Below are 15,639 nucleotides of genomic sequence, written 5' to 3' on the forward strand. Positions count from 1 at the left end.
TGCCTTTGCTTTTCAGATTGATTAAGATTTAAGGTAAGTGTTTATTGTTTCTACTTTGGTAATTCTGAGACCTGTAGAGTTCCAGAAATAGTTTTTGAAAAGAGAATATGCAGCAACAGGTTTTCTAAACTTTTTCGGAAGCTTCCGTGTGTACTTTAAGTAGATCGACTGAGTGAGATACACAACAGAATGAAAGCATTCCTTTTCCCTACAGGTGCTTTTCCCCATGCAAAACTGAAAAAAAAAATTATTAACTACATTTCCTATAAAAATTCTAAGCTTTCAGCACTTTCTACCCCTGTGGGAAAGTGAGCAGGGTGTGAAAATAACACACACCATAAACTACATCTGGCACTCAAACCTGAGGCTGTCATGTCTTCTCAAGCCTATAAAATAGAACCCCAGGTTTTCCCTAGGAAAAAGCACTGGGCTCAAAAGCCTCTTTAGCCTGTTTCAAGGTATCCCTGCCCATCACTGGGAGGGCAGAGAAGCCTGATGCCCATTTGTTGGAGGATCACAGAAGTTGGGGTTCTTGGCTTTTTCTGGTCTGATTCATCCAGATAGAGTGAGCCATGGCCTCAGGATCAGCCTTGTATGAACATCTTTTTTTTTTTGGGGGGGGGGGGGGCCGCAAAGTCAGCTCCATAGGATTGCCAATTAGCCTTACAAGCTGAACTTCAGGGCCACATCCACCAAGAACTCAAGTTGTATGCTGCAGGTCATCACCAGATGGCACATATTTTTCTTTTTAATTTAAATTCCTTATTGTTTCAAGTATTACATATGTCTCCTTTTCCCCCCACTGAACTCCACCCAGCCACTCCCACCCCCAGCATATGCCCTTACCCCCTCTACTGTCTGTGTCCACTGGTTATGCTTATATGCGTGAATAAAAGTCCTTTGGTTGATCTCTTATCCCCCGCCCCGATCTTGCCTTCCCTCTGAGATTGGACGGTCTATTTGATGCTTCTGTCTCTGGATCTATTTTTGTTTATGTTGTTCATTATATTCCACAAATGAGTAAGATCATATGATATTTATCTTTCTCTGATTGGCTTATTTGCTCAGCATAATGCTCTCCAGATCCATCCATGCTGTTTCAAGTGGTAAGAGTTCTTTCTTTTTTATAGCAGCATAAAATTCCATTGTGTAAATGTACCAGTTTTTAATACACTCATCTGCTGATGGGCACTTAGGCTATTTCCAAATCTTAGCTATTGTAAATTATGCTATGAACATAGGGGTGCAAATACCTTTCAGATTTCTTGGCATATATTCCTAGAAGTGGGATTACTGGGTCAAATGGGAGTTCAATTTTTAATTTTCTGAGGAAAGTCCATACTGTTTTCCACAGTGGTTATACCAGCCTTGCATTCTCACCAGCAGTGCATGAGGGTTCCTTTTTCTCCACATTGTCGCCAGCACTTGTCTTTTGTTGATTTGTTGATGATAGCCATTCTGATAGGTGTGAGATGGTACCTCATTGTCGTTTTAATTTGCATCTCTCGGATGATTAGTGACCTTGAACATGTTTTCATATGTCTCTTGCCCTTCTGTGTCCTCTTTCGAAAAGTGTCTATCTAGGTCCTTTGCTATTTTTTGATTGGACTGTTTATCTTCCTTTTGTTAAGATGCATGAGTTCTCTATAAATTTTGGAGATTAAACCTAATCTAGCAAGAACTAAGTTATCAATTTGAAACTATAATTGGATTTTCCTTGATTGATTTTAGTTTATTTCCCTCATTATTTAAGTACTGGACTGTGAGAGTTGAAGTAACTTTGGAGGCTTCCAAAGGAATATGCTAATACTCATGTTGACATAATTTTACTCCTACTAAGGAACAGAGATAAAGTTGAGCACTTAATACTTTCTGTTATGAAAAAGTTGCTTCTGGAAGTCAGGTCTGGATTATACAAAACAGTGAAGTAGGGTCAGTATGTTTTGCCTTCTTTCTTCCTCTGTTCTTCATCTCTTGGCTCACTTCTTCCACATCACTCCCCGATTTCAAATATCTTTATTAAATTAAAAAAAAAACTTTTTTTAAGGCCTGTTTTCAATATTTGGTACAGAACCCACTGTAAGTCATTGGTCTTCATGTAACTTAAGTGTTTCCGTGATATTTGATGGGAGCATTAGCCTTCTCTGGCCTCACCTTGAAATCCCAATTGTTATCCCAGTGACAGTCCATGAGGTATCCTGGACTCCAACCAAGTTACTAGCTCTCCAACTCTGCAAGTACACTGGCCACAGTTCAGCAGAGGGCAGTGTTCTCAAAAGAAGAGGAGCGTAGCAGAGAGGGAGGGATAAAGAGAGGAGGAGAGACTGAGATGAGACAGAGCAGAGAAGGTCTGAGCGAGGCACCAGGAAAGGAGAAAAAGAAAAAGATAATCCAATACAAGATAGATTACATAATCTATATAGATACCCATCCCATAGTCAGATCTCATCGCCAGGCCCGAATACCTTTCAGTGTCACACCAGCAACATTCCCCACAGTCATTGGTAGCCTCTTGGTGGGGAGAAACTCACATCCAGCTCTCTTGCTGGTGCAGCGTTACATTCTTTCAGTTCAATCAGTTGTGCTTTCTTCCATCAGCTTTATGGTCTTCTCCCAGTCCAGCTGTCTCTGGGCCACCCTCCGAATCTCTCTGCTCTGGACAGGAATTACTTAGATCTTCCAAGTCCACTGCACTAGCCTAAGAGCTCAGATCAGGAGGCTTCTCCTATTGAACTTCTGGATCAGGTGGCCTCGCATATGTGGAGGCCGGTGGCCCAGCAGGTGGAGGGGTGGCAGAGAGAAGTGGAAGAATTCCTTGTAACATAATTCAATATACAACAGTATAGGAGCAATCAGGAAAGAGGTCTTTTTATATCCTGAGGATATCTGCTGTCAGGTCGACAAAGACAAATTTTTCTTTCTTTTTTTGAAAATATGTTTTTATTGATTTTTAGAGAGGAAGTGAGAGGGAGAAAGACAGAAACATCAATGATGAGAGAGAATCATTCATCAGCTGCCTCCTACAGGCCCCACACTGGAGAGAAAGCCCGCAATCCTGGCGTGTGCCCTTGACCAGAATCAAATCCGGAACTCTGCAGTCCTCAGGTCGACACTGTATCCATCAAACCAAATTGACTAGGGTCAAACTTTTATTTCTTAATCCTAAACGTAGACCTGTGACTGAGAATATTTTGAGTAACTGGGAAAATGGGACCTACTGCACATATTCTTATAGGATCTTTTCTTCTCCATACCTGGTTTGTGTGATCCTGTCTCTCTTCTGTTCCAAGCCTCTTCCCTGGCTCTTTACGGTACCTTGTCCAGCAGCACCTAGATTTGCTTCATGCTCTACAGGAAAGGGTCCTGAAATGGCCACGCCAAGGAGTTCTTGGAGATTTATTCCTGAAATTAACAAATGATGAGGTAAGTTCTTTTTTTAATTCTTTATAAATATGAATTATATCATCTGTGTATCCCTCGTCTACTTCTCTTAATAGAGCATCTAAAATCAGTGAATTTCATGCCAAGACCGGTTTGGCTCAAAGGATAGAGCGTTGGCTTGGGGACTGAAGGGTCCCAGGTTCGATTCTGGTCAAGGGCATGTACCTTGGTTGCGGGCATAGCCCCAGTAGGGGGTGTGCAAGAGGCAGCTGATTGATGACTCTCTCTCATCGATGTTTCTAACTCTCTATCTCTCTCCCTTCCTCTCTGTACAAAATCAATAAAATATATATTAAAAAAATAATAAAAAATAAAATAAAATCAGTGAATTTCAGAATTAAAGGAACTGCTAAGATCTGTTTTAACCTCCTCATTCTAAAGATAATAAAGTTCAGAGAACTTAAGACTTTGCTAATACCACCCAGCTGTGACTAGAACCCGTTTCCTCACTTTCAATTTATCACTTTCCACTGTACTACAACTGCTGCCATTGAACACGCATGTGTATGTACATATATGTATGTATGTATCAATATATGCATGCACGTATAAGTCCATACACATAAAATAAATATGTGAAGGTTTGTATATAAGTATGTAATTGCACTTACAATTTCATTCCTTAGAGATTTGAAAAAATGTGATGGGCAGCTATTTGTCTGGAATGTTTTTTGTTTTCACTTGGAGAGGGTCTTAAGTTTCAAATTTCTATGTGGTTCTACAAATTAAATATGATCCAGGTTAGAAGTTGCAAACTCAAATGCCTACAAAATTAGGCAGTGATATAAATGAATAGAAGTAAGCTGAGTTTAATACAACATGGACTGTTGGGAAGTGAATTTAAGTGGAGCACATATGCTTTGCTACAAGAAATAGCTAGTCACCTTTATCCAATTATTATGCAGGGGGGACAAGACTCGAGTTGCCAGATCTGATATTTTAAGAGCAGATGAAATTCCAGAATTTTGTGTGAAATTTTCTTCTTAAAAAACACTATGTGTGATAATTAAAACTGGTCTGCAAGCCAGATTTTGCCAGCAGTCAACCTCTATATATCAAGGATTGTGATAATACAAAGTTTACAAATTGTCTAGTTGTATAGATTTGATTTTTCCCCCACATTCACTTGTACTCATTTGTATTTGGTATGCCTTCTTGGGCTGAGAATTGTTATTTCTGTGGGAATATAATTTTGGAAGCTGAGAACTGTTTTCCTGACTGGAGGTATATTGCATAGGTGATCATGCAATTAGTGGGAAAAAGTTGAGAAACACTGGTCTAGCCACTATCAAGTGGGTTGGACAAAGTTCCTCATTTGGATGTAGATGACTGAAATTAAAAGTAATTTTAGGAGACTGGATGAAAGAAGGTGAAGGGATTAGCCTAAGAACATACATAAATAGCCTATGAACACAGTGTGGTTAGGGACAGAGGCAGGTGTAGGGCAGGCTGGGTGGAGGTGGGTAAAGGAGGGGCAGAATGGGAGACAACTGTAATAATATCAACAATAAAAAAAATAATTTAAAAAGTAACTTTAAAACAAAACACATTTTGTCATTAAGCAATTTAAAATACTTTTAAGTAATTCCTCTTCTCTGCCTTGGTTTATCATTTCACTTCTCTCATTAATGTAGGAATATTGAGATTTGGTTCCCAACTCCATAGGGATATCTACCTTAAAACCAAAAAGATTTTTTTTTAAAAAAGATGAATAAAAAACAAAAACATATTAATGAACATATTAAATGAATAAGTAAGCCAAATCTCTGCAAAGTGCTTCTTTTTGACATATATGAATGCATAAAAAAGTTATCATTCCTGTTTTCAGGTTCTTACCATGCATTTTTGTATTTGTTTTCAAGAATAATTTCTTGGATTACTATGTTGCCTATCTGAGGGACCTGCCTGAATGCATCTCTCTGGTTCACGTTGTGGTTCTGAAGGAGGTGAGTTCACTCTGCTGCCTGTGCACAGCCCTTTGCTTACATGTGTGCTCTGTGATGCTGCTCATCCTCCCAGGACATACAGCAAATGCACTCCAAGTTGTCCTCCAGGTCAGCAATGGCTTGAACAGCGCCACTGACACTCCTCCCTGGGGTTAAATAGCCCACTCGAGGATCAGTACCACTGCTTTGGTGCTTGCCCTGCCTTACTGACCCTCTGTTCACTCCACTGGAAGTTAGGCAGAGTGAATAGGTTTTCTAAGCTATAGCCCGCATGCTGTATGAGGGTTTTTGTTTTGTATTTAGGCTCAGACAATATGAATCCGAACTTATATGACCTAAATATTAAACTTAAGTTATTCTGTAACTGTCAGTTTCTAAGATTATAAAGTGATTCTAGTCATGTAGCTTTAAGAATTTCCAATGTAGCCCTAGCTGGTTTGGCTCAGTGGATACAGTGTGTGCCTTCAGGCTGAATGGTTCCCGGGTTCGATTCCGCACAGGGCTGCGGGCACAATCCCCAGGAGGGGGTGTGCAGGAGTCAGCTAATCAATGTTTCCCTTTCATCACTGATGTTTCTATCTCCCTCTCCCTCCCTCTTCCTCTTTGAAATCAATAAAAATATATTTTAAAAAAGAATTGCTAATGTGCTAGTAATACTATATTAGGTGTTCAACACACACATATAAGTATATAACAATTCTAGTTATTTTAGGTTAATAGGAAGAAACCATAACAGAAGCCCTAAAGTTAAGAGTTAATAATTTTTGTAAGAGGTGAGGTCTTAATTTTCTATATTACCTCACTACACCCAACCCAGTAGAATGCCTACCACATGTCAGTACTCAGAAAATATTTGAGAAAGGGAAAGGAAAAGAAGGGAACAGTATGGATAAAGTCCACCATGTTTCCTGCTGCCAAACCAGCTGGCCAGTTTCTACCCACATCCCTTTACCCACTCTCGTGTGATTCCAATCAATCCCCAGTGTTTATTAGCAAACCATTGCAATGATTACTTGTTGGAGAACCTTAATGAATTCATTCAAGTTAAATATAATTTTTTGTTTGTTAATCCTCACCTGAGGATATTTTTCCATTGGTGTTTAGAGAGTGGAAGGAAGAGGGAAAGACAGAGAGAAAAACATTGATGAGAGAGAAACACATTGATTGGTTGCCTCCCATACACACTCTGACTGGGGCTGGGGATCGAGAATGCAACTGAGGTACGTGCCCTTGACCGGAATTGAACCTGGGACCCTTCAGTCCACAGGCGACGCTCTATCCTCTGAGCCAAAACAGCTAGTACTTAAATATAATTTATTAAATGCCCACTTTTGTGTAGCGCTGTGCTAATATCTGGGGGTGGAATGGAAGGGATAGTTTGGAAAGTTGGGTGGATACAAACCAAGTATATGATACCCTCCCTGCTAGAGAAGAGTTGTCTCCGAGAGCATGTCCTTGAACAAGTGACCTATCCAATAAGACCAATGCTTTCTCTCACTCTAGTGTTTCCCAAACTTTTGACATATGTGTACCCCTTCTATAATTTTCATAAAGCTGAGTACCGTATTTTCCGGCGTATAAGATGACCCCCTAATTTTACAGTTAAAAGATAGGTTTAGGCCTATATTCGCTGTATAAGACTGCCCCCCCACTTCCAAGGCAACACCAGTTCTTTTTTTAATAGACTGCCTCTCTGACTCTGGCCAATCTGAGCAGGCTTTTTACTATTGTAGAACACAGTGTAGCTTCGGGTACAGAACATGTATAATTTGCATGCATAAAAAGCCTGCTTGGATTGGCTGAGTCAGAGAGGCGGTCCGAGGAGCCTTGCAGTGATTGGTGCTGGATCAAGTTGGAAAATTCGTTTAGCGGCATATCGAGACTTTTTCGGGATATACTCGGCGTATAAGACCACCCCCGATTTTCGGTTGACTTTTTTTCGTTTCAAAAGTTGTCTTATACGCCAGCAAATACGGTACTCCTCGTACTCATGAAAACATAGAATTAGGCGCAGCTAAGCACGGTGCAGTGCATATCCCTACCATACTCCAGTGCAACGCGTACCCCCACCAAACTTCCCGTACCCCTGGGGTACGCGAACCACACTTTGGGAAACGCTGCTGTAGAGGAAGAAAATGCCCTGGGAGTCAACCTTTTCTATTTTGCTGGGACTGACACGGGGGTTTGCAGCCAGAGTTGGAGGGACATTGAAGAATGGCTCTATCTTTCTTTCATTCAGGGCGATGAAGAGATTAAATCCGACATCTATACACTGTTTTTTCATATAGTCCAGCGCATCCCTGAATATCTGATACATCTGCAGGTAGGCATGTCTGGGCAAGCTCCCGAAGTGATTTTCAGGCTAAACTCTCGTTTTTGGGTTTCAAGAAACACTGTCAGGGGTCAGGAAGGAATAATTAATATTTGTAAGAAGTATTTAAATACTTAAGATTGTTATGATTTCCCCATCCCCACCTTGTGATATGAGCTAAAAATCTCAATCTCAAAATGTGCTTGGTTCATGATGCCTGCCTTTGATGTTCTATCTTCATTTACCAGCAATCTCCACCTCTGCTGATCCAGGATCTTTCTATAGCAGCTCCTGCTAAACTCTAAGTACTTATTCAGTCCATTCTACCTTGATTCTACAGCCATCTAAATATGTCCCCTAATCCCGTCCCCCCACCTAACCCCAATGCCTAAGAACTGTCTATGTAACCTGCCCAAGTAACTCTACCTACTTTTTTTTGGCTTGATTCCAAGGGTTCACCATACATTGCTTCTGTCTTATGTCACAGAAGAAGTATGAAGAAACTGATTAACTGACTTCTTCACACCCGTTTCCCACAGGACTTGTCCACCTTGAAGGAAGTCGAGTTGAGAGAGAGGCTCACCAACACCCTTACCAGTCCCTCTTCCTACCACCCATTGTCCCGGTTTATTTGCTGACTGATCTAAGTCATTCAATGAAGCATCTTAGAAATGCTTGGGATTTATCTCAGATAGAAGTAGCCCAGAATAACAAAAGACCTTCTACTGTATGTGGCTTTTGATCTTAAAATCATTTTCTCACAATAATTATTTTCTTTAATCCTTTCAACAGTCTCTTGAAATAGGTATTATCACTTCTTAGATAAGGAATGGAGAGCTAAAGAACTTAAATAACTTGCCCAGTTAACACACTAACAGATGAAAAAAATTAGGGCCAAAACCCAGGTGTTGCAAGGAGTATGCTGACTTGAGTTCAGTTACTGGCTCGGCTACTAACTAGATGTGTAACCTAATGAAGACTAGTTGACTCTGCTATATATCCTGATTCCCTTGTTAAATGAAAATGATAATGTTACCTATCTAATGAGGCTATGGTAAAAACTAAATGAGAAATTATATGTGCATGCTTAGAGTTCGGCAGTAGGAAGTAATAAATGTTAGTCTTCCAATTTCAAGTTGCATGAATGTTCCACTTCAGCACAGAAGGCAATGTAATAGGAGCAACCACCACGCCAGCCTTGATCACAAACATCACTCCTCTTCCAGAGTGCCTTGGTATTTCACATTTTCACCATTGGTCTGACTCCTATGAGTCTTATAAATATCACTTCTTCAACAGTAATTGTTAAAACGGCTCCATTACCTCAAGAGATCTAATTAATAGATCCAACTTTTCAGATGGCATTATCCTATGTATACATCCAACTCAAACAGGAGCGATAGTGTATTGTTTTCCTTTGGTGTGACGGACAAAGAAAACAGCACGTTTGACTTTTCAGCTTATGATTAGATTGGTCATATGTATTGTTGTTTTTAGTGAATGGCTACCAAATTCTCACAGCACATCCAGGCAAGGTACGGAAGAAACGAAACAACTTTTCATTCTAATTATGCAATGCTGCTTCTTTTCCTTCATCCAGAACGTCCTGAAGTTCACAGAGCAGGAACACCCTGACTATTACCTACTTCTGGTGTGTGTTCAGCGCCTTCGAGTATTTATCTCACACTACACCCTGCTGTTTCAATGCAATGAGGATTTGCTTATTCAGAAACGGAAAAAGCTCAAGAAGTAAGGTTCTGATGGTGCAGTCTAGAGGGTTGATCAAAGGCCAGCATGTGGTTTCTTTCATTAATTCAACAGATATTTATTGAGCACCTATTTGTGTTTATCAGGTACTCTTCTATAAAGAATATACTGTAATAAAAAAAAATACAAAAATATTTGCCACATGGAACTTACTTTCTAGACCTGGACATCCAGCTAATAAATAAGCTGATAAGTGCTATGGGTAAAAATAAAACAAAGGGAGGGGATGGTGGCTGAATAGATGTCTTGCTAAGAAGGGAGAATCAGGGCTTCTGAGAGAATAGAAGCAACCAATAGCAGAGCTTCCTCATGACCTGGATTTCCTTCAACCTCATCACAACTCAATAAGGAAAACTGAGTCTGTGGTTACTTACGGACAAGAAAAAGGTGCTATCTTCCAAGCTATGGCTCCTCTAATGGAGGACATGGCTCTGTACCACCCCTTTCCCACTCAATTCAGCCAATCAATCAGCATCATTACTCTTGCCTAATATCCAGCTGGTACCCTGTTATGTAAGCAACCCAGTATGCAGAGGGCCCTGGAGAGAGAACTTTACAGCTGAGCTTCTTCTGAGAAACACTGTTTCCCTATCTTTCTTGACATGATCTGCGTGTTCAGAGAGCCAGTTTCCCACTGTATACCCTGAGATTACTTCCATTCTGTTAGGTCATCCATGGCGAAGCTGTATAAAGGGCTGGCTTCCCAGTGTGCCAATGCTGGGCAAGACACTTCCCCCGCCGCAGGCCCTGAGGCTGTCCGTGACAGTGGGATCCACTCAGAAGAGGTGCTGCAACCCTACTCTTCTGCTCCAGGTTCCGGCCCTGCTATCGCGTAAGCACCTGCTGCTGTGGAGAGGTTACTGACAATGCTTCAGGTGGTCTGTGTGGGGTGGCTGGCCAGTCTGGATCAGGAGTATGACCCACAGAACTCCTCCCTCCCTCTTGCCCCATCAAGCCTGTATGTGACAGGCAAGCAATTGGCCCAATATCTGTATCCTCGAGGAAGGCACTAAGAATGCTAAAGGTTAGGCCTGGACTCTAGAGTAGGGGTGTCGAACTCAATCAGAGAAGGGGCCAAAATCTAAAATCCAGCCTAAATCACAGGCCGAATGGTTTACTGAACAGTCATAAACTGTCATTGTGATGGAAACGCAACGGAGTGCAGTGATGACAGCGCAGTGCGGGCCACATTGCAAGGCCTGGCGGGACGGATTTGGCCCGAGGGCCTTGTGTTTGACACATGTGCTCTAGAGGCTTGAGGTTACTTCCAACAACTTGATTGTGGGTAACCATCCTCTATACCTACAGCACAGGACTCTGGGTTTAAACAATGATAAGAGTGACACCAGAAGGAAGGCATTTTACAACCCCTCAGAAGAATGGGAACCCACTTAATGGTTTCCAAAACACAGAGTGGAGGGAAAGGGAATCCCAGTCAGGGGTCAATAAAAAAAAAAAAAAAAATGTCTGGGCTCTGAGGATAAGAAATTGTTTTGAGCCCTATTTGGTTCAGTGGATAGAGCATAGGCCTGTTGACTGAAGGGTCCCAGGTTTGATTCCGGTCAAGGACACATTCCTGGGTTGCAGGCTTGATCTCCAGGAAGCGGCATGCAGGAGGCAGCCAATCAATATTTCTCTTTCAACATTGATGTTTCTCTTTCTCTCTCTCTAACTTCCTCTCTGAAATCAATAAAAATTTTATCTATATCTATATAAATATAAAAATAGGTCTGAGGTGATCCAGAAAGAATATTGTCCAGCCTTTCCCAATTCTCCTTGAAGCTTTCTTAGAAAGTGACCACAGAAGCCCTTCCTCACGTATGACAGCTCCTCTGAAAGCTGCTCTGAGCAGTGGATGGATCTGGCAGCCTTTCTGGGTCTCTGCATACAACCTTCTAACACACTAAGCTGAATTCTCATTTTGCAAACTTCTTGATGATCTTTAAAGTAACGATTAGACTATTTAAAGTGAATACTCATTTTTCAGAAGTAAAATTAAACTCATTTTACTTCTGAAAGATAGTAAGGATAAAGTCAACTTGGCTACTTTTGGAACCAGGACATCTGGAAGGATAAGGAAAACCAAAACTCAAAATTCCAAATCCCCACTTTACCAAGTATAGACAATTCTATAGATAATTTCTGCTTTGGATTTTATTCTTAAAATTATATATATATATATATATGATTTACTGATTTGCAGAGAGGAAGGGAGAGACAGAAACATCAATGATGGGAGAGAACATTGATCTTCTGCCTCCTGCATGTTCCTACCGGGGACAAAGCCCACAACCCGCTCTAGTGCCCTTGACCAGAATCGAACCCAGGACCCCTCGGTTTGCAGGCTGACGCTGAGCAAAACCAGCTAGGGCAAGAGAGGAAAGAGTTACCTTGGGGCCCTGACACCTGGTGGGGAGGTTCAGAGCTTCCAAGTGGGGAGCGATGACCATCCTTGGCTCACCAGCAGGGCCTTGTCACCCTCCTCCCCGCAGGGGCCAGGGCTCGTGGGCGCTTGGTGGATAACACACCCAAGTGCTCGGGAGGGGCAGAGGCCTACGCTAACTCCGGGTAAGATAAGCACACTTCTTTCGTACTGTTTCTCCTTCGAAAGGCATCTGATGCCCCCCATGAAGAAGAGCCAGCAGCAGCAGAGCCTGATGGACGGCATGCAGGCCGGGAAGCCGGGCGGCGGCGGCGGCGGCGACTGGGAGCTGGAGGGCCGGAAGCACGAGCGGCCCGAGAGCCTGCAGTTCTGCCCGGCCGAGCAGGAGGTGAAGGCGCTCTCGGGGCCCCTGCAGTCCATCCCGGAGATGGACTTCGAGCCCGCGCCCGCCGAGCCCTCGCTGGGGAACGACGGCCGCGGCTTCGTGCCCTCGTCGGCCTACGAGGAGTTCGAGTACGGCGGCGAGATCTTCGCGCTGCCCGCCGCCGCCCCGCCCTACGACGAGGAGCCCTTCCACTCGCCGGCGCTCTTCGAGACCTGCTCGCCAGCCTCCTCCGAGTCCAGCCTGGACATCTGCTTCCTGCGGCCCGTCAGCTTCGCCATGGAGGCCGAGCGGCCGGAGCACGCGCTGCAGCCGCTGCCCAAGAGCGCCACGTCGCCGGCGGCGAGCAGCAGCGGCGCCTACAAGCTGGAGGCGGCGGCGCAGGCGCACGCGCAGGCGCAGCACGGCAAGGCCAAGCCGCTGAGCCGCTCGCTCAAGGAGTTCCCGCGCACGCCGCCGGCCGACGGCGTGGCCCCGCGCCTCTACTCCACGCGCAGCAGCAGCGGCGGCCGCGCGCCGCTCAAGGCCGAGCGCGCCGCCGCGCAGGCGCACGGCGCGGCCGCCGCCGCCGCCGCCGCCGCGGCCGCCGCGGCCGCCGCCTCCCGCGGCGCGCCCAGGACCTACTTCCCCCAGCAGAGGTCCCAGAGCGAAAAGCAGACCTATTTGGAAGTAAGGAGGGTAAAGTAAAACCCAACCCCACACCCGGGACTACCTGTCCAGGGAGCGGCCTGGCCTCGCCTGCAGCCTCGAAGGGGGCCTTGCCAGGTGGGGAGCGGCCTGTGAAGGCGGATGCTGGGGTGAAGGCTTCGCCTGACCTCAGTTGCCGAGAGTGTGAGCTTCGGTCCTGCACTTGGCATCGAGACCCAACTGGCATGCCATACGTGTATATGTATTGATGGCAAAGAGATCTAAAAGACACAGAGTCGTCGTCGTCGTCTTCTTCTTCTTCTTCTTCTTCTTCTTCTTCTTCTTCTTCTTCTTCTTCTTCTTCCTTCTTCTTCTTCTTCTTCTTCTTCTGCTCTTTGATTTTGTTTTAAATTTCTTTATTGATTAAGGTATCACATTTTTGTCCTCATCCCCCCTTGGCATCCCCCACCACTCCCCACGCATGCCCCCATCCCCCTGTTGGCCCTGACCACTGGTTAGGCTCATATGCATGCACACCTATGGTTGATCTCTCTCCTCTATCCCCACCCTCCCCCACACTCCCTCTGAGGTCCGACAGTCTGATCCATGCCTCCTTGTCTCCGGGTCTGTTCTTGTTCATCAGTCTATGTTGTCCATCATTTCCCCTGGATGAGTGAGGTCATGTGCTACTAGAAACACACTGATAAGAACAGAACATGAGACAAGCAGTAATGGTGATGTGGAAAAGCAAATGAGTGAGTTTCTGTAGTTTCTTTCTGGGCCAACAGTTCTTTTGAGACCCAACAATTTCAATGTCAAACAGTTCCTTATGTGTACATGTCAGCAATGATATTTCAGTTCTGGATGGGCCATAGAGTCTTCTTACACCTGCTTACACCGTCACCCCCAACCCCACTGAAAAAGTGAGGGCCCGCCTCTGCCTTCCTGCACAAGCACCTCAGGGTGCTTCCCTTTCCAAGCATTTGCAGGCACGTCCCCGCCTGCCAGTCTGTTTCCTCCTTTGCCGGTTAGGCACACACGCCTCTTTGTAGGGGTGTCGAACTTAATCAGAGAAGGGGCCAAAATCTAAAATCCAGCCTAAATCGCGGGCCGAATGGTTTACTGAACAGTCATAAACTGTCATTGTGATGGAAACGCAGCGGAGTGCAGTGATGACAGCGCGGTGCAGGCCACATTGCAAGGCCTGGCGGGACAGATTTGGCCCGCGGGCCTTGTGTTTGACACATGTGGTTTAAAGGCTCACAGTATCCAACACTGCCACCTCACTCTCCTCCCTGACCCGTGCCAGCTTCTGTGTGTGGCTCGGGAAGACACGGTGGACTCCCTGCGAAGTTCCTGGCAAAGACCAGTTGACTTCCTGTTGCTTTCCTTTTTGATGGGGAAACAGGTGTCACGTGACTTTGCAGGCTCCAGTAGGACGGAGACAACACAGAATAGCCAAGGAAGCATTGATTCACCAGCCCGCCTCCATGTCAGTGTTTAGTATTTTGATATCTGACATTTAAGGAGGTCAGACCCTAGTCGTTAGTGTTCTGTCTCTTAAGAAAGAAAGACAGCATGCTCTTTGCAAAGAACACCTGACTAGGTGTCGGGAGATCAGTGTTTTAGTCTTGACTCCACTCCCAGATGGCTGTGTGCTTCTGGTCAGGTCGCTTGGCTTCTCTGTGCCTCCAGTTTTCACGTCCGTAAAAATAAGACGATATATACCTTTCTGACCTCACAGTGCTGTTGTGAGGGTCAGGCCAAATAAGATAAACTTTGTCACTATGCTCTTCATAGTATGGAATGCTACACTACTGCAAGATATTATCAAGATCATGATTCCACAGAAAGAGTTTCCTTCAACTATTAATAGATTTAGTTTCTAAGTAGTCCCTAAAAGCCCACTTCTGAAAATGTGATTCTTGGCCCAGGAATGAATGTGTCACCTATCTGGGGGCTTGTTATAAATGCAGAATGTGGGCCTCATCCCAGATCTACTGAATCAGAATCTGCATTTTAGCAAGATTCCTAGATGATTCATATAAACATTAAGTGCAGTTGGGCAGGAGCATACCTTACACCACTGCTTTTCAAAATCTAAGTGTGCATAGATCCAGAGATTCTGGTTCAGAAAATATGGGTGGGGCTTAGGGACCTATCTACACTAATAAAAGAGAAAGATGCAAAATGACCATACCTCCTCAATGACCACCAGCCAATCAGGCGCCAAGCGGCCAGAGGCGGGGCAGCACCAAGCCCACAGCCTCCCGGGACCATCACCTGCCTGGGAGGTGAGGGTGGCCATGCAGCTTGACAACAGACAGCAGGGCCTGTTTGGCTTTTGCCAGGGCAACCCAGGAGCAGGCAAGCTAGCCCACAGGCAACACCCAGCAGGGCCTGCTTGCCTATGGCCATGGTGTGCAGCAGGCAGGCCCCACAGAGAGCAGAGAATCATGGGAAGTGGGCCTAGGACATTCCCTAAGGGTTCCTGTACTGGAGAGGGTGCAGGTCTGGCTGAGGGACCCTCCTGTCCCCATGCACGAATTTCAAACACTGGGCCTCTAGTATTTTAAATAAAGGCCCCAGTTGATCCTGTAGCCACAGGACCACACTTTGAGAAACACCACACTAACCCATCAAGATGTTGAATCTTAGTAGACGGTCCTACATCTGGTTTTCCAGTAAGGTAGTATTTGGGCCAGAAGAAGTTAATCTCTATACTCTTTCAACATTTGCCAATTTCCTTTATTTCCTGGTGTTTAATTTTTGTTATATCATA

The 15,639-nt window shown here is 44.5% G+C and overlaps 1 protein-coding gene and 1 long non-coding RNA gene across 8 annotated transcripts in view; one reads left to right on the forward strand and one right to left on the reverse strand.

Annotated features, from left to right (window-relative positions):
- ARHGEF33 (Rho guanine nucleotide exchange factor 33) overlaps positions 1-15,639 on the forward strand; it is a 64,619-nt gene that overhangs the window by 41,189 nt on the left and 7,791 nt on the right. For 6 of the 7 annotated variants that reach the window (XM_036435080.2, XM_036435081.2, XM_045580661.1 and 3 more), the window contains 6 exons: positions 3,291-3,423; positions 5,304-5,387; positions 7,627-7,710; positions 9,299-9,447; positions 10,133-10,297; positions 12,077-12,908. In XM_036435080.2, the coding sequence (XP_036290973.1) occupies positions 3,291-3,423; positions 5,304-5,387; positions 7,627-7,710; positions 9,299-9,447; positions 10,133-10,297; positions 12,077-12,908 (1,447 nt within the window). The remainder of the gene's footprint in view (positions 1-3,290; positions 3,424-5,303; positions 5,388-7,626; positions 7,711-9,298; positions 9,448-10,132; positions 10,298-12,076; positions 12,909-15,639) is intronic. The other variant, XM_036435083.2, reaches the window with a different exon arrangement.
- LOC123652210 lies at positions 3,255-13,008 on the reverse strand. The gene is made up of 2 exons (XR_006741402.1): positions 12,943-13,008; positions 3,255-3,402 (listed from the first exon to the last, which is right to left on the reverse strand). It is a non-coding gene; the product is annotated as an uncharacterized LOC123652210 (long non-coding RNA).

The sequence above is a fragment of the Pipistrellus kuhlii genome, unplaced genomic scaffold (assembly GCF_014108245.1).
Source record: "Pipistrellus kuhlii isolate mPipKuh1 unplaced genomic scaffold, mPipKuh1.p scaffold_m20_p_13, whole genome shotgun sequence".
In the NCBI taxonomy this organism is placed as follows: domain Eukaryota; kingdom Metazoa; phylum Chordata; class Mammalia; order Chiroptera; family Vespertilionidae; genus Pipistrellus; species Pipistrellus kuhlii.